We start from the raw sequence: 26,939 nt of genomic DNA on the forward strand, positions 1-26,939 counted from the left end.
TAAACTGAATCCTGCTTTAATTGAAGCTTGTGGAATATAAAGTCCTACAGAAATATTACAGAAAATCTTCTGGAAACAGGGATCACAAAAACCCCTGTGGAAGGAAGGATACGAGTAATTCATAGCTCACCAAGGCATCTCTGTATCAAGTTCCCAGAGTACCCACAAGACCTCTTTACCATCTCAGGCCTGTTCCCCACCCTCTCCAATCTTGATTTCATTAGCAGACAAAAGGGGCTACATTATTTGCAATTATTCTGGAATCAACAAATTTAAAGACTTTAAGCAGAACATTCAAAACTTAAATAACTTTAACAAGAAAACCAGCTGACCTTAACAAGTTACTTTGCTAGTAAATGGGAAATGGATTCAATCATCCTGGACATAATTTCATTAGGGCTTCAATCCATCCAGGAAAGAATGGCACAATTATTCCATTTTATAATCCAAATTTATAAAAAGTTTACTACCCAAATCAAGAAAAGTCTGTGTTCATGGCTAGCTTATTTCTAAAAGATCAATCCCTCAAAATAGTCATGTTTCCACTCTTTGTTTCCTTCTCTATTGTCACAAATACCATCCATCTGACTTCTCAGGAGGAATGGGTAGAGTGGGCCAGAAAAAGGAAATGTTGAAAAGTCGAAAAGCAGGAAATAAACAAACCTGGTAGGGAAAACAAATAAGAGTTGTTTGTTTCCAATTCATTCTAAAACCCAAGATTTGCATTTATTTACCAGTCCTTTTGCTAACGTCATCCACCTAGTGGAGAGGAGAGCCTCGACGTGAAGTCTGTGGAGGAAAGGTAGTTGACAGGAAAACTGTCTTGGAGGTGACTGTCAAGGAGAGAAGAGGTAGAGGCTTGGTGGTTAATGAATAAGTGCCTGTCTAGCCAGCCCCTCTTCTTCTCTTGACTTGGGTCAACCAATGTAGATGCGATGAAAATCATTGGCACCAAAAGCAGCATTACACTTGGGACATTTGCGCTGGCGGGTGTCATAGCGTGTCTTCACACACTCAAAGCAGAAAACATGAAAACACTTGGTAAGTACAGCATCCTTTTTACGCATGTTACAGCATGGACAGGTCAGGCGTGCCTAAAAAGAAAAGAAGTCAGAGAGTCTCAGCAACCATAAAGGTTCACGATCCAAATGGCTCTCATATATAAGTAAACAAACAACAAGAAAACCCACAAGGCACTAAGACAAGAGTACCGCTTTCTACCACCTCCAAAATAAACCATTCTCTGGTTACTGTCATGTAAAGAGGTGCAGTATTTATTCTCCAGTCCATTGGTAGGCCACTTCAGGCATTGACAAAAAACACAAAGCACTGAGGCCATTTTTCTAACCTTGTAATCCTTAATCTCCTCCATCAGAATCTCATCACATTTGGGTACATTGTCTGGTTTCTTAGTGGTCTCCAGCTTCCTTCGAAGTCTAGAGATGTCCTCCTGTGGTAGGATAGCATACCTGTTAGACACACTTCCCCAAACCTGTCATTTGGGAGAAAAATAATTGCTCCAATTTGAACTTTCTGTTGTGGAAAGAAAGGACTTTCTGTCCTTTCAAGTCCAGTTGTATTTTAGAAATGTAGAGAATTACAAATGGCAAGATATTTTGTTTCAGAACAGGCAACTATAAGCATATCCCCAAATTAGAGCTGAATGTAAGTATTGCCAATTCAGGCCTGCGAAAACATAGTCTAAGAGTTTAGAGGCTAGGCCATTTTATTTTATGGCAACTACTTTAGGCTGAAGGTAAATCGGTTTAAAATAATTTACAGATTTATAAGTAAGGATTTTAAAATCCTCTAATGTTGCTACATTGCTACTTCTTTAAAAATTCACTAACTCATTCATTAAATAAATATTTATTTCATGCCTACTAGGCGCTAATCACCAGAATAGGCTTTAGGAATAAGGCAGTGAAGAAAGCAGACTTGATCTCTTCCTTCAAGGAATTTTTACATATTAGCAGATCCATATTTGTTTTAACAGCTACACGTACTCCTTGGTAGGTATGTATAATTTATTTACCGGTACCCTAACGATGGACATTTAGTTTTCAGGTTTTTTTCTTATCACAAAAAGGAAAGTAAGAAACAATATACATTAGACCAATGACTCATTCATCATATAGGTCACTTCAGACCTCAGAGGGTCTACATCTAAAGATGAAATATAAAGAAAAGACACTGCTCTTACCTGGGCTCGTTTGAAATTGAACATATCCTTTTCTTTGGTGACACTGTTCTCCACGATCTCATCTTGAAAATCATGTAGCTTCTTCTGGGCCAATTCCAACTGTGTTTTGAGGTCATCTGCAAGCTGGGCTGCCTCCATTGCCTATGTGGGATATACAAATAACATCATCTTATTACCCTTATTTCCAGTGAGGCAAAGTATTAACCCAAGTTCAAGGAATAAAGCAAACCTATAATTTCATCAGTGTTACAGTTCTTTGTTCCTCTGAGACTAACCATCACTTTAGATTACAGAGTAATCAATCATACCTTGCGTTTATTCATCTCTAAGGCTTGGGTCCTAAGACCCAACTCCTTCTCCCCTGTGCCAATGTTGCTCTGTAACAGATGCTCCTTCTCTTCCAGTTTCCTTACTACCTGTAACTGGGCATCGACCTTTGAAGAAGAAAATCAGATTTTTTTTAAACAAAAACAGAAAGACAAAAAACAAAACGAAACAAAACACTTCACTATTCTCTGTTAATCTGTGGCCCACAAAATACACTATTAGGAATCTCAAACTATTACTGATTTTACCTATGAACCCCTAAAGTACATCAAGACTATACAAGTTGAAAGCTTCATTTTTAATGTAAAATATTGCTGAAGATTCAAATAAGACTGAGAAATCACTGAAAAGATTCTTCTCCAAACTGCCAAAAATAGGGGAAATGACAATAACATATTTATCTTTTCTGGCCATACCAATGCTTAAAACCTGGCAATTTATACTAGAACATATAAATTATGGCTCAAACAAAAGTCCAAATGTATTTCTTTCAGAATGGCTAAAGGTTCTAAAGCAGTCTTTTTCTTGAAAGTAGTGCATAAAGTAGAATCAAACAGCATCAAAGGGTAAAAAGTAAAATCACACATACCCACTTCCTAACCCCTCACCCACAAACTGATCCCAATATTTAGAGGTAACCATTCTTAAAGTTTATCATGCAGCATTCCAGAAATTTTTAAAATATACAACACATGCACACACACACATTTTAACACAAAAGGGATAATAGAACAAATCTCTATTTTTAGACATTTTCAAATATTAGCAGATCCATATTTGTTTTAACAGCTACACTGTACTCTTTTAGGGATATACAGTTGTAGGTGTGTATAATTTATTTACCAGTACCTTAATGATGGACATTTAGTCATCAGGTTTTTTTCCTACCACAAAAAATGCCACAATAATCATTCTTTTACATGGAGAAAGCACCTACTTCAACAGAATAGAAAGTTCTATTCATCCTAATTACCTGAGTCTTCAGAGTCAAAACCTGGTCTGCTAACTCCTCCTTCTCTTCTTTAAGCAACTTATGGATCTGATTGGACTTGATCCGCTCTGACATGAGCTTGAAATTTGCATCATCCTTCTCCCGCAACTGCTGCATCAAACGAATATTTTGCTCCTGCATGTCTTCAAAGGCCTGGCCTGTGACATCCATCTCAGATAGAAGTGCTTCTTCCTCCTAAAATAAACAGGGAGAGACTTCATTTTAAAGCAATCTTCTAACTCCAAAGAATGAGCACAGGAAACTAAACTTTCTCTCTGTTCATTTAGATATAAATTAACTTAGTGACAATAGAGACTTAGTTTTAAGAAGCTTAGTTTTGTCACTAGGTTAGTCCTAGGTATACAGAAGAAGCCCTATTAGCTGAGGTCCCTGGCACCAATTGTTGATTTGATACTCATTGGTGGATCTGTACTCAAAGACAGTTAAAGCAGACATTGTACATACCTTAATCTAGGCAAACCAATCAAGCAGCAGCTGATTAAGAGAACTTTTATCATAACACCTCACATTTTCTCTTACTTTTCCACAATTAAAATACTAAATTTAATCTACAGATTTCCCAGCACTTGCAAAAATCCAAAGTGTCGTAACAATCTGATAGGTGATGGATGGTATCTAACATAGCTTTAATTTACACCTATCCTATAAGTGAGACGGAGCATCTTTTCATATATTTAAAAGCCATTTCTATTCTTTTCTGTGAACTACTCATATCTTTTGTCTATTCTTCTACTGGGTTGTTGGGTTTTTTCCCTATCATATTTTAGAGATTTTTGTATTAGAAAGATAAGCCCCTTTGTGAGAAGAATGAAAAATATTTTTTTCCTTTTTGTCATTTAATCTTTTGGCTTTGCTAACAGTGTTTTTTGTTGTGTTTTTTTTTTTTAGTTGTTTTTTTTTTTTTTGCCATGCAGAATTTTTATATCTTTTTTTTAATAACTCAACATTACCAATCTTACTTTCATGTTTTGTAGCCTTTTATTAATAATTAAGAAGATTTTCCCTACTCCAAATTTATAAAGGAATTTACTTGTTTTCTAGCTTTTTGATGGAGTCATTTTTAAATACCATATCTATGATCCATCTGGAAATCATCCTAGTGTAGAGTGTTTAAGTATGTATCCAATTTTTTCTAATATCACTTTTTAACTTTTATCCCACCACATTTAACAGCCTTCCTTTTCCCCACTGATTTAAAACTACATCTTTAGCATATATTAAATACCCATGTGTACTTTGGTCTATTTTTGGAGTTTCTATTCAGTTCCAATAGTCTGTTTAGTAGTCCCAAGTTTTTTTACCTATAGCAACTTTATGTTTTAATACCTGGAAGAGACCCCTTTGCTTTTCTTTTTTAATTTTCCTCATCACTCGTTTACTTTTCCATATGTACTTTAAAACTAGTTTGTCTAGTACCAAAATAAAAAATAAAAATTTTATAAATATTAGTACAAAATATCTAAGTATATACATATATATAAATTTATATAATTATATACTTATTTATAAGCATAGTTTTCTTCGTTTCATATATTTACAATCACACTGTATATAAAATAATCTATCTTTGTTTTCATTTTATATTCATTATATCCCTTGATTCCAGGTTAGCAGAGAAAGGACAGATCCTTAATAAACAACGTAACAATGTTTGAACAACTGCCTATCCATTGGGAAATAAATTTCCTGCTTCACAAATACATAAAACAAAATAACGAAAGGACGAAAGACTTCAATGTAAAAATAAACGAAAAACACATAAGAGGAAAAATATTAACCAAAAAAGACTTGAACAAAAAAGCAAATTTCACTGGCAGTAACTTACTCACAGAGAAATATTTACTTAATAAGTCCACTAAATAGAGAAAGTGTGCCCACCTGCTTGGCCATGGCCAGCTTCTTCTGCAGGTATTCTATCTGCTCCTCTACTGCTCGGATCTTCCTCAAGGCATCTTCATCGGCCATTTTCTTGTTCTCTTTCTTCTCCTTATCCTCTAGATCCTTGAGTCTTTGCCTTAGATCTTCCAACTACAGGAGGAAAGGGATCACACAAAAACAAATAATAAGTTATAATACATTTTCAAATATCAATTAATACTGTGCACAGATGGAGGGCCGATAACACCAAAAGAACCTTTACAGAATTATGGAACAAGATAAATTATATATGTCACATTACAACACTGTTTTAACATCACTCTATTCCAACATTACACACTTCTATTAGCAACATTTTTTAAGGAGTACGCATGTACTTTTCTTTAGAATAGTGGTTATCACCCTTTTTTCCTAGGCCCCCAAATATTACAAGTACATGAAATTTCTCCCAAAAATAATGAGAAAAATAGAATCACTATAGCAATCACTAAGCCTACTACTAATTCCAGTAATTCTGATGTAATCTTACCACCTTGTGGAGAATCTTAAAATATCTACTTGAGATGGTCTTTGAAAGAGCAGGAAATGTTGCAGTTAAACGCTAACTTTAAAGATAAAAGAAACTACCTCCTTGAGAAGTATGAAGGAAAATCCCACAAATGAAGATTTTAACCAGAAGGACAGGTAATGGCAGACTAGATTACCTCTGCCTTAGACTTCTTCTCAGCTGCCATCAGCTGAACTTTGTCTCTCTGTTCCTTTGGGGCAGAGCGGTACATATCTAGCAACAGTTTCATCTCCTTTTGGCTTTCTTGTGCTTTCCTATGACAGGAGTAGGACATGGAGGTGAACAATGTAATGAGAAAACAGGCCATCAGAGTAAGGTAATTTTGAATTGAGTAAGATATTTTAAAACAGTTTTATTTTACACTTTATATCACACCTAAGAGACAAAACTTTGCAGACTATCAAGAGACTTTTGGATATACTTAGAAAGTACAGAAAAGTAAGCTGTATAAAGGAATCATTTCCCCCTTCAGACAAAGTTCTCTAATAACATTATAAAACAGACATCTGCCTATTGCATAGGCAAATTTCCATGACCCCCATCCTTAAAAACTCAGATTCAACAGGTCTGGGATGATGTTCAAGAAGGTATTTAAACAAGTCACTTAGATGATTCTGATACCACACTTATTTGATAGTTGAATGATTAACCATCAGCTGAAGAATAAAACTTCATCTCTTACTAAATTATTAAACCTCTTAACTATACTTTTATACACCAAAGGACTTCAAGCATTTTGAGCACAGTGGTCCATCAAATACAAACAACAAAGGGTCAGCTATTAAAAATGAGGAGCAAGAAGTAACCTGTTCTATTGTAGAAGTTATTAGTTATGCAGGAGGAAAGGGGCAATATATGAGGTTATGATAAAGATAATGTTTCACTGGGTTAAAGGTCTATCGTACTGTTCCAGTGCCTGTAGGAGTAAATCTAAGAAATCTAGTAAAAAGATCTGGCACTAACTAGTTAACTGTCAGGCAACAGATCAGATACCGTTCAAGTTACAGTGATACATAGGTGCTCCACTTAGTATAATTTTAGTTATAATTAATGCCAGCAATATGCTCAAATCCGATAAAGATCAGCAGTTAATTTCCAATAATTCTCAGGAGTATTCCTTTAATCACGACATCTCTTCCTTTAACTTGGATTCATGAAAAATAAGGCTGCAATCATGAGATTTACTGACACCTGACCACCGAACCAAACTGCACAATGTTCATGCAGGCCATTTTGGCTATACACTTCACCAAGAGTTGAGACCACATTAATTGTGCAATTTAAAATATTACAATAATCAGACAAGTCATGCCATCAAGCAAACATTTCATGCATAGACCCAACCTTAGCTTCTGAGTCAGAAACAGTTACTCTAAATATTGTACTTACTTGAGTTCAATTTTTAATTGTTTGATAATTTCTGCTTCCTTTTTCCTTCCATCATCATGTTTGCCTTTCTCTTTATCCTTAGCAGAATCTCTCTCTTTTTCTGACTCTTTTAGTTTCTGCTTCTCTCGTTCTCTCTCCTTTTCCTTCTCCCGTTCTCTTTCTCGCTCCCTCTCTTTCTCCCTCCTTTCTCGCTCTCGCTCTTCTTCATCCCGTTTGGACTTAATTTCATTGGCATCCTCCTGAGATGCCTTTGATGCTGAGGATTGGGTGGATAAGTCCTCAGAATCTTGTTTTAGTTCTGCAGGCTCATCCTTAGTGTCCTCTGTACTAGACTGAGACTGCAGGAGGGCACTGCCACTACGCAGACGTGTCTGGAAAAATAAAGAAAAAGAAAAGAAAGATGCACATCATGTATGGTAACCACATTGTTTACCTCATTCAAAAGCAGCTTTATAACCTTAACAGCAAATAATACTTATTCTACTCGTCCAGGTTACCTTGTTCAGGTCAGACTGGGCTTCTCTCAGTTTCCGCTTATACCTGAGGACCTCCCCTTTCAGCTGGTGATTGTGATTCTGGAGGCTACTGATGAGGTGACGCATCTCCCGGTTTATAGGGCCTTAAACACAGCAATAGCAATGTTATAAGGAACTATGACAGGTCAAAGGCACAAAGAGACAAAGTGCAGAACACATCAGGAACCACGAGAAATAGGGAGAACTACCAAAAGAAAGAGTGCTTCTCAAAAGATGAAAATAAAACTGGTCAACTTGAGTTAAAACACAAACATCCAGGCTGTGAACCAAGATGGATTATAGGGTTTGGCTTATAGAATTTAAGGCACCTAGGACTTCTGAGTTCAAGTTAACATTAACAAATCCCAGGGACTGTTAGGTAGGGATAAGGAGGAAGGGAGAGGAACAGATGTTTTCTCTACGATAGGAAGATATAAGAACTGAGCAACCAGAAAAAGGTAGAGAAACCACAAACTGGAGATACAGTCAAGGACACAAATAGGGTAAACTAGAGCATACGCACTAAGGGGTTTCAAGTGTCTTCAACTGACCTGGGGTTCATTACCATCTAATTAGCATAGCAGTTTTGACCCCCCTGATGGGCTTTCATGAAGGATTCTGGGAGGATGCATGCTCACTGATTAAAAGTTATGTAAGAGAACCTGTCAATCACCCAAGAGCAGGAAGTGAAAACTCCACTTAAAAGAAAGGAGGGGCAGCCTCCTTTCTAAAAGCATATGTGTACTAAAAACTCAGGGTTGCCTCCACTGGTGGAGATAGACCCGTCCCCTCTCTGGAACGCACTGTGGTTAACAAATCTGTCTGGCTTGCTTACATCTGTTTGGCCTGCTCATTTAGTCCATGAACTAGGTCTCAGTAATCATTCTTCAATACTGAGACAAGAACCAGGAAACACGAACCTGACAGGACTGTGTTATGTCTTTCAAGGAAGGCATAAACTGCAGTGTGGAATGAGAATAATTATACCTGCTTGTTCGTTGGCAGCAAGGGTCTGCTCAAATTCTATCCTCAGCATCTCATACTCCTTGCGGACCTGGGCCAGTGTATCTTCTAGCTGGATCACTTCAGTCCTCAGCTTCTTATGAAGACTAACCTCATCTCGCTACATAGAAAAAGGAATCAATCAAAACCTCTTATCTAATGTGGAAATATCACATTTTATTATTCTGTCTCCTAAATTTTATCTATAAGGATCTAAAAATAGAAAAAGAAAATCCTAAGAAAAGAATGTATTCCTCTGAAAATTTCCAGTTCAATCAATACGTAATACCAGGTACCTACAATATACTGATTTGGGAACTGACAGGATACAAAAGAAATAAAGGAAATGGTCCCAACTCCGAAAACACTGCAATTTAGTTGGAAAACTAAACCATAGAACAGCATATAAATATATGTAAAGGAGTATCCAATTCATTGCTCAGGCATATATTAAAACATCAACTACTATAAACATTACCTTAAGAACTATGGATGATACAGAAGTAAATATATGAATAAAAGTTTCTATCTTTAAACAAAACTATCTACAGGTACCATTATATGTTACAATAGCATGTAAGTAAGGATGCTGCTTCTATGCACTATTTTCCCTCATACACATAAGCTCCAGCCATGCTAAGCTATTTGTCATGCTCTCTTACATTTTTACACTTGCTGTTCTCACTGTTGGAAATGCCCTTCTCCTACTTTTACCCACCAGTAAACCTGTATTTACCCTTAAGATTCATACTTCACTTTCTCATGTGGAGTCAGGAAGATTCCACAAATTAGATGGTCTGTCTCCTCTATCACTGCATCTTTTGGATATGCGGCTACTGTACCACACTGCATTCTAATGGATGCTATTCTCCCACTACTGTAGACTACCAGATCCATGAGAGCAGGAATTCTGTTGTCTCATCTGTGCACACCCACCATCTAGCAGAGTAAAGACCCACAGCCACTCTATAAATGTTTGCTGAATGAATGAGATTAACTGCACTTGAGAGAATAAAACTGTAAAATTTGAGGCAGAAAAGCTCATATACAGAAGACAAGGCTGTTACCTCAATGAGTTCAACCTGGCGCTGATGGGTTCCCCTGGTGCCATGAAGCAGAGTCCGAGCCTCGTCCAAGTGTGCTTTCAACTGTAGGCTCTCATTGTACAGGACGGAGAACTGTGATTGCATGCAGCGATATTCTGGAGTTTCCTTAACCACTTCCTCCACTGCACTCCGCAATTCCACCTTAGGAGGGCCCACAGTTAAGGAAGTCAGAAGCAGAATTTAGTATCTGTGCCCCAGATGCTAGGCAAGAAATAAAATTTTGAACTAATTGATGTCCTACACAATTCAAACTATTTTTATAAAGATTATGAAGTCTATCTACCCATTCCTCTAGTTACATAAAATCTACCCCAAATTAAATTAGCCCACCTAAGGGGTGGCACCTGGATATGCTATATTCTTCCCCAGAATTGTTTTGATGTGTTTTACATTACATGTCAGCCTGCACCACTAAAAGAGCCTTATGAAATTTGTCAGATGCTAATTTTAAAAATACAGTTGAGAACCCTAGTAACTAACTTGTTCTCTTCATTAACAGTCACAGAGAAAAAATTTTTTGGCAGGGTATCAAAATTAATTATGCTTCTCCTAAGCAACTGTTTGCTTTAATCACTCAAAACACTTTAACTGATTCAACTTAGGGGATCTTTTGTTTTTCTCTTTTTAATTTTTCTGTTCAAACATCTTAATTCTTATCTATTTACCTAGTAACAAATCAAATTATAAAATACAGATGGCTGTGATTGAAAGAGGAGTGAGGAAGACTTCCAGAATCCCCTTGCTTCCCCTAAGGATGTGAGGAGAAAATTCTTCTGGACAGGTTTGAAAACAGGATCACTCATCCTGTCTCTTTCTGTTTTGGCAGCAAGAAACTGCAGAGCCAAATCTGCGGACCCCTTTGGCAATCACTGACACGTGAGTGCTCCACCTTACCACAGCATATGAATGCCCCTTGCATCATCTTGTATACAAGCCCCACTTTTCAATCCATTTTGGATCCTCACTCAAGTTTACCCTACTCTTCATTTTTCTCAACAACTCCTAAGTCACAGCACCATGATTTACTCTTTGTAGGTTGCTTTAAATTCTTTTTAGAACAAGCCAGGGTACAGACAGTAAGTAAATATATAAGTAAATAAGTAGCTATATCAACAAAACTTACATTTCTCTGCCCCCCAGCTTTATTAAGGTATAATTGACAAATTAAAAATTGTACATATTTAAGGTATACAACATGATGTTTTAATATACATATATACTGTGAAATGATTACCACAATCCAGCTAATCAATTTTTCTATCACTTCAGTAACCTTTTTTGTGTGGCCAGCACATTTAAGATCTTCTCCCTTAGCATATTTCAAGTACACGATACATTATTATTCACTATAGTCACTGTACATTACATCTCCAAAATTTCTTCACTCTTCATAACTGAAATTTTGTGCCCTTTGACTAACATCTCCCATTTCCCTGTCCCCTGGCAACTACTATTTATTCTACTCTCTGCATCTGTGAGTTGGACTTTTTTTGATTGCACATGTGAGATCGTGTGGTTGTCTTTCTGTGCTTGGCTTATTTTACTTAGTGTGTCCTCCAGGTACATCCATGTTGTTGCAAATGACAGGACTTCCTACTTTTTAAGATTGAATGGTATTCCACTGATACACAGATATATACATAACTACATACATACACATACACACACACACACACACACACACACACACACACACTCTCTCTCTTTTTATTTATCCATTCACTATACAGCTCTTTCACCCCCTTGGTTAAATTTATTCCTAAGTATTTTATTTTTTTGATGCTATTGTAAGTTGTAGTTTTCTTAATTCTTTTTTTGTGTAGTTTATTGTATAGAAATACAACTGATTTTTCTATGGTGGTTTTGTATCGTACAACTTTACTGAATTTGTTTATAGTTATAACAGTTTTTTGGTGGAGTTTTTGAGGTTTTCTATATGTAAGATCATGTCATCTGCAAACAGAGACAACATTACTTCTTTCATTCCAATTTAGAGGCCTTTTCTTATCCTTGACTAATTGGCTGGCTGGGACTTCCAGTACTTACTATGTCGAATTAAAGCAGTGAAAGTGGATATCCTTGTCTTTTTCCAGATCTTAGAGGAAACTTTCCGCCACCAAATAAATGTTAGCTGTGTGTGGGCTTGTCATATATGGCCTTAATTATGCTGAGGCACATTTTTCCTACACCTAATTTGCATGTGAGTCGATCAGCAAAAGGTCTGATTTTACTGCCCTTCAGAAATGTGTCTTTTACCTTCAGCTTTTCATTTTGTGTAGTGACTTCCTCAAAGTCCTGCCGAAGTTTCTCTAGCTCACAGAGACGATTCTGAGCCAACTCTTTGTTCTCCTCAAGCTCTGCATTCATTTCCTCAAACTGGAAAGAAGCAGGAAAATAGCAAAATGAGAGTTAAGAAAAAGAGTTCTTAAATCATCCACATATCTAAGCTTCCTATCTTTACTGATCCACTCTTACGGCAAAGCCCCTTTGCCAAGTGTGAACACAATCCTAAGTACCTAGGGAGAAAGCCTGACACCAAGTCAAAAAATGTGTCCTGAGTCACTGATTTTACCTTCCGGGCATTGATAGTGATTGTGCCGCCATAGAGACTGCTCCCTGCTCCATACACCTTATAACCTTTCGAATTCACCTACAGAGAAGACAAAGATTTTTCAGGGAGAGACCCTAAGACTTTATTATCAACATACTTTCAAAGGATCAGTTTTTTCCCCAAGCACCACTCCCCAAGTTGCTTCTTTCTGAGAAGACTCCTTAAAATGATTCCAATCCCCCAACTATAAAACAGCACTGACCCGTTCTAGGACTTCTGCTAAGTGTCGGTTAAGTCGCTGTTCCCTCTTTCGAATTTTGTCAATATCCCACTGCAGGTCATCAATCATGGACTCCAGGACAGATACTCGTGACTCAGCTGTCTCCACTTTACTCTGCAACTTGGAGAACTACATCCCAAAAAAAGGGCGTTCAGAAAAATACAGCAAAAAAAGACCAAGTTAGAACAGGAATGACTTAGTTCTGGGGCAGTTACAGTCATGAAAACTGTAAGTCTGAAGTCTATAAGAAGTCTTCACACAAGGAAAAGACCACTTAATAGCCAATAAGTTGTCTACCTCTGAAAAGCACCATTTCCTAGATAGACCACAAACCCATCAAAAATGTGTATTTTTTTAAGAGAAAAGATAATATCCTTCATTCTGTCAGACAAATATTTTATAACATAAAAATTCAAAAAAGTTATCTTTACACTCCAACTTTCTCTCCCCACATTCTCATAAATGATGATTGAGATAGAACAAAAGGAAAACATCCATTCTCTTTTTTAAGCTGGCCTGAGAGCAATCTAGAATTAGATACTACAATATAAAGACAAAAACTTTTGTTCGCTGTTTATTTAGGAGCTATATACTAGCTAACACTATTTAGTATTTTAATTACAAAACAGTTACATGTTCACATTAACCTACATATACCCTTTGCATTGGTTTTAAAATATGGCCCCAAAATTTTTCGATAGGACTCACATCAAGAGGTGGAGACTCTGTCCATTCCTCCTGAAACTGGGTCAACTTTAGTGATCCAGTAGAAATAGCACTACATAACTTCAAAGCTATGTCAAAAAAGGCCATACAAGTTCTGCCTCGTGTTCTTGGGATTCTCAATGGAAGAAGTTAGCCACCATGTAAAAAGTCCAACTCCCTGAGACTGCCATGCTAGAGAGACAAACTGCAGGCATTCCAGAGGACAACTAAGGTGAGCTCCCAGCAGACAGGCAGCACCAACAGCCAGCCATAAAAATCACCTTGGACATCAACCCAGTTGAGCAAAGGTTAGCAATGCTATCTGAGATTTGGCTAGAAAAGAAAGACCTTTCCATCTTGGTAGCACCTAGTTTATATTTTAAAACATGACAGAAGGTTATTCCTTCTACTGCAATCCAATTTATTCATAAGTGCTGCTATATTCCAAGTCCTCTGAAGGTCCATGAGAATCCACATGAATTAATAAACTCCCCAGATAATTCTCATGCAACCAGCCCAGCATGAACCTTAACACTAGAGTTCAGGAAACAAGGGCATATGAGGAACATGGGCTTTGAAGTTAAATAGATCTACGTTCAAAACACAGTTGTTCATTTCTCTCTTCATGGTTCTTACACACACACACACACACACACACACACACACACACACACATACACACACAGTTCAATCACTTTCTAGCAATGTGCCCTCAGACCAATCACTAACCTCTTTGAATTTGTTTCCTTCGCAGTTCAGTGGGATTATTTTACCAATAGAGATAATATTCATAAAGTGTTAAATGTAAAGCACTAAGTAAATGGTTAACTATTAAATTACTAATAATCATGAAAAGTCAATGGCCAAATTATAGGAGGTCCAATTTTGGTAGAATATCCTTTGAAATAAACCAAAATGATAATCAGGAGTATTAGAAGAGTCTTATTAAGACCTATCATCACTTTAGCTTGATTATTTTGTATAAATAAATGTCCAAATCTTGGCATGGTTTCATCATGGCAATATTTGTGCCCAAGTTTACACTGAAAATTCACGTTCCTCAGGTTCCCAAGCCATCATCAATGCAGTAGTTCCTACTGAGTCACTCTCTGTTGAATTTTTACCAAGCCATTCTTCAGTAACATTGTATTAATACATGGTCTTTTATCCTTGGGTAACTCATTATTTGGAGGTTTGGAATTGTGTTGCATTTTGCAAAATCCCACATGATGGCATTTCTTCCTAAAGGCTAAGATTCTAAAATTCTGTTTAAACAGAAGTATAGCCAAGGAGAAATAGTGAATTAATCTCTTCTTTCCTTAACCTTTCCTCGATTTTGATTTCTCAGCATTGACTGCTTTAGCCTGGTCTGCATGTCCTTCAATATAAAAATAGGTCTTCTAGAATAAGGGAACCTTTACAGCGCTCAGAATACTGAGTCAATGTCTGCCAGAGGCCACTGGAAACAGCTATCTCTCCTTTCTGGTCAAGTACCTCCTGAGACATGGTGCGATGCTTCTCCTGAAGGAGGTCTGTCAATTCCTGAAGCCGCATATTCTCTTGCGCGAGGAAGGAATTCAGCTCCTGCACTGCTTCCTCCACTATCAGATTATCTGGGGAAGAAGAACTGTACTTTAATTTAGTATCTATAGTATTAAATTTTAAAACAGTGTGTCCCACCAGATCATTAACATACTATCTCACTTCATTTTCTTCAGAACTTCAAGAAGTAGGCTGGTTTTTTATACACCGGATACTTGTATTAAAAAAAAAAGTAGTAGTAGTAGGCTGGTTTTAATCATCTCACATGACAGATACAGTACCCAGAGGTCAGGTGACTTGCTTAAGGAAATGAGTCAACCTGAAGCCTAGGACACCTAACTCCCATCCCTTTCTACGTGGCCAAAATGCCACGAGAAAAGAAACTGGGGTTCTATAACTTTACTCATATAAGACAAACACAATCCCCCATTTCAGAATTGAAGACAGAGGTACCTCTAATCAGTGTCAGACCTAATAGCAATATAATTCTATTTCACAAGGCTATCACAAATTCCTGCTACTAACTAACACCAACACAAAACATCTCTCTGTTGGGAGAGAGAAGGCGGGCAGGGAGCAGAATTTCATCTTTAAATAAGCATCTATAAAATCATGAACAATACACAGCATAGACTCTCTTATCGTATTTTGAAACACTATGCTAGGAGCACTCCTGAAGCTCAAAAACCAAAATGTAAGCTACTATTTATAGAGCAGGTAGGTAAGACTAAAGAACTTATTACACCAAGTAAATATGTTTAAAATTAGAGTCATAAATACTATAGTTCAAATCCAAATGTTATTAAGTGAAACTATATACTCTCACGATATATATCACTCTTCACAGAGTTATCAGGAAGAAAAAGCGTGCTCTTTCATGACACTTCTTGGGATCACTTTTAAAAACAATAAAGAATAAGTTGGTCATGTGATGGTTTTTGTGGTTTTCAATCTAGGACTGTCCATTAGAATCACTTAAGAAACTTTTAAAGTAGACCTATCCCACACCTACTGAATAAAAATCTCCATGAGCAGAGCTACAAACAGTATGCTCAGAAAACTCCTAAGGTGATTCTGATTCATAACCTGAGTTAAAAGCTAGGCTCTGAATTTTAGTACTCTCAATATCCCAAGCACTGTGGAAAGCAATATGGAGATATCTCAAAGAGATATAAGCAGAACTACCATTTGATCCAGTAATCCCATTACTGGGCATCTACCCAAAAGAACAAAAGACATTCTATAAAAAAAAGACATCTGCACTCTAATGTTTATAGCAGCACAATTCACAATTGCAAAGATGTGGAAACAACCCAAGTGTCCATCAATACATGAGTGGATTAATAAAATGTGGTATATGTATACCATGGAGTTCTACTCAGCCACAAAAACAATGGTGATATAGCACCACTTGTATTATCCTGGATAGAGCTGGAACCCATTCTACTAAGTGAAGTATCCCGAGAACGGAAAAACAAGCACCACATGTACTCATCATCAAACTGGTATTAACTGATCAACACTTAAGTGCATATATAGTAATAAATTTCATCGGGTGTCAGGCAGATGGGAGGGGGGAGAAGGGGATGGGTAGGTACACACATAATGGGTGAGGTGTGCACCATCTGGGGGATGGACACGCTTGAAGCTCTGACTCGAGTGGAGCAAGGGCAATATATGTAACCTAAACATTTGATAATGTGATAGAATAAAAAAAAATATCCTAAGCACTAAAGACTAGACTACAATAAACACTCAATAAATGCTCAGTAAATTAATAAACAAGCCGGTAAGTGCAATTCTTTTGAATCAAGGACCAAACATGGGGGAAAAAAATGAACTTCCAAACAAGTTACAGTTGATGCTACAATTCATACTTCACCTATCTACATCTTAGAAAGCTCAGCTTATCAACAGCAATTGCCTTTTATGATACAAATAATAGCTTAGCTCTTTGTAATTTGTAATAAATGTTTTTATTTCTTAACTTAAACCCGACCCTAAAATGCACGCCATCAAAAAGAATAATTTTAAAGTACTATCTGATATACTACTCATTTTAGTTCCTTTTTAAATATAGCAATTATTTAACTTGATATTCATTTATAAAATCAAGTTTAACATTAACATAGCCCCTGCAAATGGCATATTATCCACATTACTAAAATGTAACATCTCTCACAATTCAACTAAACCCAAAAGAGAAAGAAGTATACATGTATATATAAAACACAGCTTGTTCATTCATTTTCCCATTGACTAAGCATCCATTAGATACCAGAGGCAATGCCAGAAACTGAAGAAACAAAGAGTGAGCCAAAGCACTGCACCAAGAGGCACAGTTTAGCTGCGAACACTCCAGTAGATGTAATATATGAATACAAAAGTCTGGGAGGAAACAAAACACATTGTTTATAATGGCTATCTTTAAGAAGTGAGATAGGGGTAGTAGTCTACTTTTACGAATTTCTGATTTGTACATTTTAAAACAAGTATCTGTTTTCCTAATAATAAAATACAGAAATACACACACACACTAATGGAAAAGCAAAAGAAACCCTTGTCCACCAAATTTTCACAAGCCTTCTGCATGCCTGCTGCTTAATTTTGTTGATAGTTTAGCCCAATTACCCTTAAAAACAAAATTACAAAATAGTAACAATTCTTTCTAGCTCACCCAATGGTTTAGCCTCTAATACATCTAACTTATATTTTTCAGAAATGAATAAACATCTTAATGATAATCTGGGAAATTAAGATACTCCAACTAGACCATGAATATTACTGAAAACATGAATCAAGGCATTTATTTGCATTTGAGCATGAGATTTATGGCACAAATGACTAAAGATATAACCTAGCTACATAAATATTTTAGTATAATAAATTTCTGCAATAACACTGAATAATAGCACAATTACTCCAAATAATTTTGTTTCAAATAGACATTCTGACATACATAGACTATTTTCTATTTTATCCTTTTAAACATAGAGATCTAACAACTCTAAGACCTAAACCAACTCTTTTTAAAAACATTAGCAATAACAGAAAAATGAAAAAGAACATAATTAAAAATTGATTCTTTGAAGTTAAAATTCGGTATCTAACAAAAAAAGTTTTAAATAAAATAATTACTAACATTTAAAATAAAGTATTTATCATTAACAAATCAATAGCCTATATATACTATATGAATATCCAGAAATCAGAGCTGTGTCTTAAATCATAAAATTAATTCTGCTGTTTACAAAAGTGTCTAATTAAGAGTGTATCAGAATGGAGCTGATAAAATCTTTCCTTAGCCTCTTAAAGGAGTGTCATGTGGCTTGAAATGTGAAGCATTAATAAATTACTAATATGGCACAGTAAAGACATTACCAGTAATGTTGAAAATTAGGATTCCAAGGAATTTAACTAAAAATAAATATGTAAATTTCCAAACTATAAATCAGCATGCAAAGGTGCATTCTTATTCCTCCCCCACTACTCCCTCGGGTTCTTGCCTCACCTCCACTATTTAACTTCCGGGATAACAGCTCCACTTTTTCTTGCAATTTATCATAGACAGTCACAATCTGGGATACGCCTCGGCGGGAGGACTCCACACGCTCCTGTAGCTGAGATTCCATCTCTTCACTGGAACTGCTGGCCAAAGTAGCAAGGAAAGAGAAAGCTGGCTCTTGCCCTTCCCCTGAGGACACAGGGGGAAAAAAGAAGCCCTCCAAAATTACAAAACTGGAAATAACAAAAACCCAATTTCTCCCCAAATGGAGAGCCTCAAAGCAAAGCTCTCCTTCAAAAACCCAGATAGCATGCAGTAATAGAATGCATCACAAACACTCACCTCTCTCTCGGTCATCTTTGCGTTCCTGATTGCTATCAGAGTCTGGTTCTGGTTCGGGCACAACCAGGGCTTTTCTTTCTGTTAGTAGGTCTCCCAAACTCTGCTCCAGATCATAACGTTTAAGGATGATACGGATGTTTTCATCAAACTGGAGAAGGGCAGGTGCAATTATGAAAAAAACAAAAGGATATAACTTTGGAAATGAAGAGAGTAGTAAGGGAGAACTAAAATGCTTAAATAAAAACCCAAGCAAATAAACAAGTTAGCTACCTGACTCCAGTACCGGTTGACAATCAATAGTGAGGCATCATCAGTGGCCTGTCGTCGTTCCAGTTTTTCAATGTGCTCACGGAGTTCATCTTCAATGGCCTGCCGTTGATCCAGCATTTCTGCCAGCTTGCGATTTTTGGTTTGCAGTGTTCGAATGTCTAACTCCTCCTGCCCCAGGAAACCAATCTTATTAGTCTCCACAAAGAAATCAGACAAATGAACTGTTAAATTCAACAAAGTTACATCAGTTCATGAGTTATTTTCAATGAATAAAGCTATTCATCCAAAAAAAGAAACTTACAAGAAATAAGCAAATAAGAAGTAGAAGCAGAAGAGATAAAGGAATGGGTGCATGATGATGTGAAGAAAGAATGACCCAAACAAATACACTAGAACCTCAACCACACCCATCTCGTTGCTCTATTCACATGCACATCCACAAAGTAATGCTACTTTGAGGCTCCACCATGCAGTCAGACCACCCTGTACTCCAATCAATACTGTCACCTATCTCCTATGCACTTTATTCATTCAAGACTTGGGCACCTTGGTCCTTCTCTATCCCAGTTCCTGCCAATATATCCAGTCACTTCAATATACTTGTTGTACACAAACCATCTAATCCTCAAGCATCTAGGCTGTCGGTATTTTGAATTACTTAACTCCAATGATTACCTCCTCCACTGTGCTTCAGCCATGCATTTCAAAAGCCACATCCTCGACTCCTGTCATTATCTGAAACTGTGCCCCACATGAAATCTTAAATTCCAACTTCCCACTCCCTGAATAAAACGACATCTTTCCAGGTATCTCATGCCTTTACCCCAATATACCAGTCCCTTCACCTATTTTGATTTCTAGAATTTTAAATTCTCTCCTTTGTCCCTTGCAGTCCCCTTCTGTCTCTACTATCTTCTGTATCTTGACTATACACTATACTACATTCCTTCAAACACCTGCCTATCAGCCTCCTCATTTCTCTGCCCTTAATCCTTTCCTTCCACCCCTGTGAACAAACCCCAATCTGAATTAATTCCGATTATCTAACTATTCCATTTGTATCCCCAGTATGCTGAGACTTCTAGATAAGTTCATTAAACCAGGGAAACTGGTGCCTTTACAAAATGAATTTCTAACCTGAACAGATCTTATAATTTGCCCAAAAATGTTTCCTGAACAAGTGAGCTATCTCCCAATCTCTATCAAGGCAATATCAAATTCTACCAAGCCCTGAGCCCTTTTACATCACACTAAGCAGATGGCTTTGTTTCCTATTTCAATGAGCAAATGAAGCCATCAGACAGGAAGCTCCTTAATTCTCCATCTCTTTGACACATTCGCACAACTCATCAACCTATGCTCACGTTCTTAAAACCTCAACTTGTGCTCAGGATCCCGTCCTCTTCTGTTTCTGCAAACCCTTCACTTCATCAGTAATTTCACACCCCTCTCAACAGCTCCTTCCCCAGGACAAGCTGGGGAGGGGCCAGGTAAGGGGAGAATATCACAGACAATGAACCAGTATGTAGAAAGGCTTATGTTCTCACTTTACCTGGAATTAATGAAATTGATAAAATAAAATAAATATTTTAAAGTAAGAACTGTTTATTAGAGCACCAATTGTGTGTTTCACTTTTATTTTCTGTCTTCCATTTTGGGTAAAACATTCCTGATAATGCCAGGGTAGTCAATAGTTTCCCCACTGTACCAGTTTATTAATACTATTAATTATCCTCAAAATCTTCTCTGAACAGGTCTTGCCCTTTTTGCTTTAACTGAAATCTCCATGAGAACATTGTTTCCCTGCAGGCTTCTCCACTACTTCCCTCTCATTCCCCTTGAAGCCCCTGGTGGATGAGTGCCCTCCTTATTTTCCACTGCACTTCCAGGCTATCATCCCCTCTTCCTCTCTAAAACCTCCTAGCTTTGAAGCCCATGCATTTAGTCTACACCACCTGTCACCTTGCTTTGCAGAACTCATCTATAAATGCGCAAGTCTTTTCCCCACACTTCTCAAAGATTTAGCACCTAGCTTATTACCACTGTCTCCAATGTAGTATTTACCCCTGTCATAATTCTTAATGGTATCAATTCACACATAGATGATCTTTCCTGTATCTTGGATCATCAAGGCATTGATCCCCTCTCCACCAATGATCTTGTCCTCTACCTCCCTCAGTCACCAACTCCTATAATTAGTTTTAGATACACCTACATGTCCTCTATAAGGTCAATTTCAAACAACTCATTCTCCACAACTACCACTATTTTTCCAGCTTATTCTCTCCAAGAATTCTTCAACCTACAAATCAGGATCTACAAACCATTGGTCCTATACCTCTCCCTGTCCTTCACTCCTCACTTCCTTCTTTACCGAACTTAAATGCCATGATCAGTCATTAAAATCACTTCCTTTTACATGCTTTCTTCTCCTTCCTTGGTCCTTCATCATAATTATCTGGTAAAAATCCCAATCCTGGTAACATCCAACTCTCCACCTACTCCAAGCCTAGACCCATGCAGCTAAATGCAACTAGAAAAAATACAGCATCATGCTAATTGGTTTCACTTTAAACTCATGATCACAAATTCAAGTAGGGCCTAAGTGCTGCCCAGCAACCCTACATCTCTCTAGCCCATTCTCTCTTCTAGATGACTACTTCATACCTTCTTCTAACCTCTTCAAACCTCCAAACCTTCCTCACCCATCCTCACTTTCAGGTGAGCCTTGCTTCTGATTTCACTGGGAAAAAAAATAGAAGCAATCATAAGAGAATGCCCACACCTACCTCCCACAACCACAGCTACTGACCTACCTACATCAGAACCCATATCCCCTGCCTGCCTTCTTATTGTTATAGATAAACCGTCCCTGCTCCTAGTTAAGGCCAATTTTGCAACTTGTGATTTACCTTACAGTCCCTCTCATCTATTCAAAGACATCACAGTAACTATCTCCTCTTTGCTATATCATCAATTTTATCATCTACCAAATCATTTCAATCAACAGATAGACATGCTGCTTATCTCCTACCTTAAAAAGCAAACAAACAAAAACCTTCCCTTAACCGACATTTCCCCCTAGCTACTGCCCCATCTTCTTTGTTCTGTTTTACAGTACTCCTCTAAAGCATTGTTTCTACCCTCTTTTCCCTAATTTCTTTCCTCTCATATTCTCTTCAGCTCACTGCAATCAGGCTTCCATCCCTACTACATAGGTCTTCTGGAGTCTCCAGTGAATTCTCCATTAAGTATAACATCTCATCCTCCCTTTACTCAACCTATCGGCAGCCCCTGATAAACTCCTTGAAACATTTTCTTCATCTGGCTTCTGGGACCCCACTCTTTCTTGCTGTTGTCCTACCTGATCGATCCCTCTTTTTTTGTATCTTTGATTAGGCCCTTCTCATCTCGACATGAAAAGGTTGCAGTGTACCAAGTTTCTGTCCTCAGACCTCTTCTTTATCTACACTTATTCCTTAAGGGAGAGTCTCTAGTCTTATGGATTTAAATACCACTTATGAAATGATGATTCCCATATAGACAGCTTTAGCACTGATATCTCATTATTAATTAATATCTCAAACTTACATGTTCAAAACCAAACCAAACTCACAATCAACCCTCCATGGCTCCCAAAAATCTGCTCCTCTCATATACTATACCTCCCTAGCTAAGGAAGTAAAAACTCCAAATCCCAGGGTAATCCTCTCTGCTATCTCTCAAACGTTTCATTCAGTCCATCAGCAAATCTTGTCAATGTTACCTCCACAGTGGTCCAAGCCACCATGATCCCTCATTAGGATTACTACAAAAGCCTCCTGTTCAAACACTTTTGTGCCACGTCTTGTCGGCCTTCCAGATTTCAGCACAGTTGTGGTGGACAGCTCCATTCAGACTGCCAGTGTTCCAACTTCAAACACACTTTATGAGTCTCTTAGTTGTTCTGTCCCACAATCTCAGTTGACTCATTACAGCAACCTCGAAATGCACAGGAATTATCGCCTTGAAAGGCAACCTTCAAACAACCGGGGCAGGGATCAGCGGATACATGTCTCAGATCCCTACCTTTGGAGAGTTCAGGTTGAGAGGAAAAAGGGGGTGACAAAGAGTTAGGAATAATTCTGCTAACTGGACTCCTGCTTATAACCCTTGCTCCTCTATAGCCTATTCTTCAAACATAAATCAGAACGTGTTACTCCTCTACTTAAGTCAGTCCAATGGCTCCTCACTGACCTGGATAAAGACCAAACTGAGATGTGTACTATGTGCTTCCCATAGAGTATGTGCTTATCCCTATGAACATCACATACCCCACTCTACTATAACAGTCTATTCCTCTGTCAGTGCCACACTACAAACTGAAGTCTAGGGGCCAGCAAATAACATACGTTCAACAAATGTTTGTATTTACTAAGTGAATAAATGCCTTTGGAGTGCATGATTGGAGACAGTGCTAAGTCAAAACCACCTCCTGGCAGCAGTATAGAGTACTAGAACCCCAGACAACCTCAAAAATGACACTTCATCAACAATTTATTATGAATTTTCCTATTATTCTAACTCTGAAAAAAAATCAACCTCCCTAAACCTTAGCCTCAAAATCAAATAAGTAATAGATGTGGTTTTGTAAGCTATTAAAATGTAAAGTTTTACATCAATGTAAACTTTAACATCATATTCCCAAACCAGAGTTCCAAAAAGCAGAATCTTAATCTAGATCAAAACCTGTAAGCTTCTGACGTCTAATGGATATATAACATTACTGTAAGCTTTTGGTGTATAATACCCTAATGAAACTGTCAGCTTCATAAGAACAAGGATAATACCTATTTTATTCACCATTATATTATCTAGCCCAATAACTATTACTAGCTCATATTTTTTGAATAATTACTATGTTAAAGGCAAAGTTTTAGCCCTTGACAGGGAGTTTCATGTCATCCTCACAAAACCTAATGTGGGGGGTACTTTAACTATATTTTACAGATAAGAAAACAGAGACACAGGAAGACACAAGGCCTTGCAGCTAGGAAGTGGTATAGCTGAAAGTCAACCCAAGGCAGTCTGGTCTCAGACTCTCACCCTTCAGCACACACTCTCAATGATTTTGCTACACTGCCTCTTAGAATCTGACAGTGGAATTTTTCAATCAATGAAAAATGAATGTCCATCCTCCCACTATTAAATATTTATAGTTAATGCTGGATCTGGCACCAGACTTTCAAAAGAATATAAGCACACCTTGAAAACAAAGATCAAATATCAATCTACCTCTCCTCCAGAACTGGCCACATTTCACCTACTTTTGGCCTGTTTTATTTCCCTCTTCTTTTCAAATGGCTTCCCCTCATTCCAGAAGGCTTCGATAAATTTTTAGTTTCAAGTTGCCACTGACAGGAGAAAAGCACACTTGCATGTCATTGTTTCCTCATACCATTGAAGAGACACCCCCTAGCTTAATTGTTTCCACTGTGGTCCCTGAATCTTCAACAGCTGTCTTCTTCTCCGGAGGCATGGACGTGCCTGGCTCTCCTGCTGCTCTTTTATTTCCAATTCCTGACATCTTGGCATAAGATGATAGCTGTTTTCCTGGAGGGAAAATAAGGCAAAAAAAAAAAAAAATGTCTTACTGAGGTAAGACATGCAAAGAAAACAACTATAAAGAGAGACCATTTATGATGTAAAATCTAGCAATTTTTTTCTGGCCAACCCTTTAACCTGGATCCATTAATTCTACACCAATACCACCGTCCCCAAATTTTTCTTGGAGAGAAAAAAACTAAATTGTGGAGTAAGCATCAAGGCAGAATTCACACGACTATAGATTTCTAAATAGGATGCTGATAAGCAATAAGACAATGGGCAAAGGGTGAAGAAACCAAGAATAACTTTCATGAATCTCTCTTCCTAAAATGCTGAAATCAGAAAAGGAGAGTTTGATTATGAGATATTCATCCAACAGTGTTGGAAGAATCATAAAACTGAAAGAGATCTGGGAAATGTCTACTAAGCCATTAATACAGGACATGTCAGTTATCATTTCTGAGCCTCAGTTACCTAGACCAGGAGTAACTACAGTATGTACTTCGTACACTTATTGCAGGATTGGATGATATAATTATAGAAAAAACTTAGCACAACGCCGGACATAAAGCATTCCAAAACACCAGCTCTCCTTTTAACATTTGCAGTGTCTCCCCTATTTCTAAATGCTCTCCCAACTATTTTGTGCAAGCCTAGGTAAATTACATGTGGGTGTGAATCCCCAGTTCTACCTCTTAGCTAGCCTGTTGCCTTGAAAGAGTACGAGTCCTCCAAAAGCTTCAGTGTCCTCATCTGTACAATGGAGGCGAATATATTTTTCATCTGCCCTACCTGCCTCCCAGGGTTTCGGAGCTCAAAGGAGGCGGAACGGACGCTAAAGCACTCTGGCAACTTTAGGAAGCAACCCTGCCACTACCGAGACCACGACCCTGCCACCAAGGAGACTACAAGACGGCTCTGCTTCCAATTCAAACTCCCAGAAAGACGTATCGGCCTCAACAACCTGAGTAGGGCCTCGCTTGGAAAGAGAGGAGACAAGCGGGGAAAAGGCCGCAACCCCACTCGCCAAGAGCCAAGGACCCCAACCTCAGCGAGGCTAGTTGCAGGCCCGAGGGTTGGGGGCACCAGAACTGGAGACGGTAGAGATTCCCGAGGGCCCGTACAGTCACGTCACGCCCTAGGTAGTGATCTAACCTGGGTTCCTTTAACTCGAGCCGCCGCGAAGCAGAATGCGCGGCAGTTGCTCACCAAGGCCAGCGCAATCGTGTTACTTCTCACCCCTGACCCGCGGGGAAGACAGGACAAAGCTTCCGGGAGGCGGGACCAGGGAGAGGAAGAAGGGAAAGAAAAGAGGAAGTCGCTTCAACCTTGTCGGATGGACTGTGAGACCCCGCCGGGCGGAAGTGACGTAAGGCGAGGGCGCGAGCGGCCGGAGGAAGCACCGCCTCGTTAGCTGCTCTTGGGAGGGGCGGGAACCTCCCGCGGCTAAAACCTGTGGGAGTTTCCGGGCTTTGTTTTTTCCCGGTTGGAGAGCAAATGACTTTTGTTGACTTGGTGGCCGTTGCTACTGCGATCTGGTTTTTCTACAAAGACAAAATGCCTTGTTCTGCTGCCTGTCGTTGGATCTGCCGAGACTCGTTCAGACTGCAGTGTGGCGGATGGTCCCGTCAGTCTTTCAGCAGGAAAGAACTAGCCCCAGATAGCTCATGAGGATGTTATTTAGAGCCCTTTCGTGCTAAGATGAAGAGCTCTGGAGAGAATCTAAAGGATTTGATGGATTTCAGGTCTTGTAGAATTTTCTTACTAGGAACTGTATTCAGCTCTGTCTACACGTTATAATCACTTGGGGAGTTTTGGTCCCTCTAGAGTAGGGCCTGGATAAAGGCGCTTAAAAAAAAAAAATGTTCCTCTCATCCCATCCCATCTCCACCCTCTAGATTCTAATGTGTAAACAGGATTAACAACCACCGTTCTTGTGCTTTGTGCTTTTAGGGAACAAGAAATTGACCAGGGAAATGATAAGAAATGCAAATCAATTAGTCTCTGATTTCAATACTAGTCTATTTTAAGCTAATTAAACATTGTTTTTGTTTAATCACAAACTGCTATTTTCCGTTCAGTTAAACTAAATGTGTTTTAACGATAGGAAGGTAATCAATCTAACCTATCAATAAAAAGCTGTATGCCTTGTAGAGCT

At 38.1% G+C, this 26,939-nt stretch overlaps 1 protein-coding gene across 2 annotated transcripts; it reads right to left on the minus strand.

The window, feature by feature from the left end:
• Positions 1 to 26,049, minus strand: RNF20 (ring finger protein 20). Of its 2 annotated transcripts, none has more exons than XM_045562172.1 (20): positions 25,937 to 26,049; positions 24,633 to 24,787; positions 19,196 to 19,363; positions 18,926 to 19,073; positions 18,590 to 18,772; positions 15,031 to 15,149; positions 12,814 to 12,960; positions 12,573 to 12,650; positions 12,257 to 12,376; positions 9,962 to 10,141; positions 8,880 to 9,015; positions 7,875 to 7,996; positions 7,378 to 7,748; positions 6,125 to 6,242; positions 5,421 to 5,570; positions 3,504 to 3,716; positions 2,512 to 2,637; positions 2,204 to 2,344; positions 1,349 to 1,450; positions 1 to 1,094 (listed from the first exon to the last, which is right to left on the minus strand). In XM_045562172.1, the coding sequence occupies exons 2-20, from the start codon at positions 24,759 to 24,761 to the stop codon at positions 918 to 920; spliced, it is 2,928 nt and encodes a 975-aa protein (XP_045418128.1). In that variant the 5' UTR covers positions 24,762 to 24,787; positions 25,937 to 26,049; the 3' UTR covers positions 1 to 917. The 2 variants fall into 2 exon arrangements, with proteins under 2 accessions (XP_045418128.1, XP_045418127.1); XM_045562171.1 differs by having other exon boundaries at positions 1,349 to 1,492.
• Between the last annotated feature and the right edge of the window lie 890 nt (positions 26,050 to 26,939).

This window comes from Lemur catta, chromosome 10 (assembly GCF_020740605.2).
Source record: "Lemur catta isolate mLemCat1 chromosome 10, mLemCat1.pri, whole genome shotgun sequence".
NCBI lineage: Eukaryota > Metazoa > Chordata > Mammalia > Primates > Lemuridae > Lemur > Lemur catta.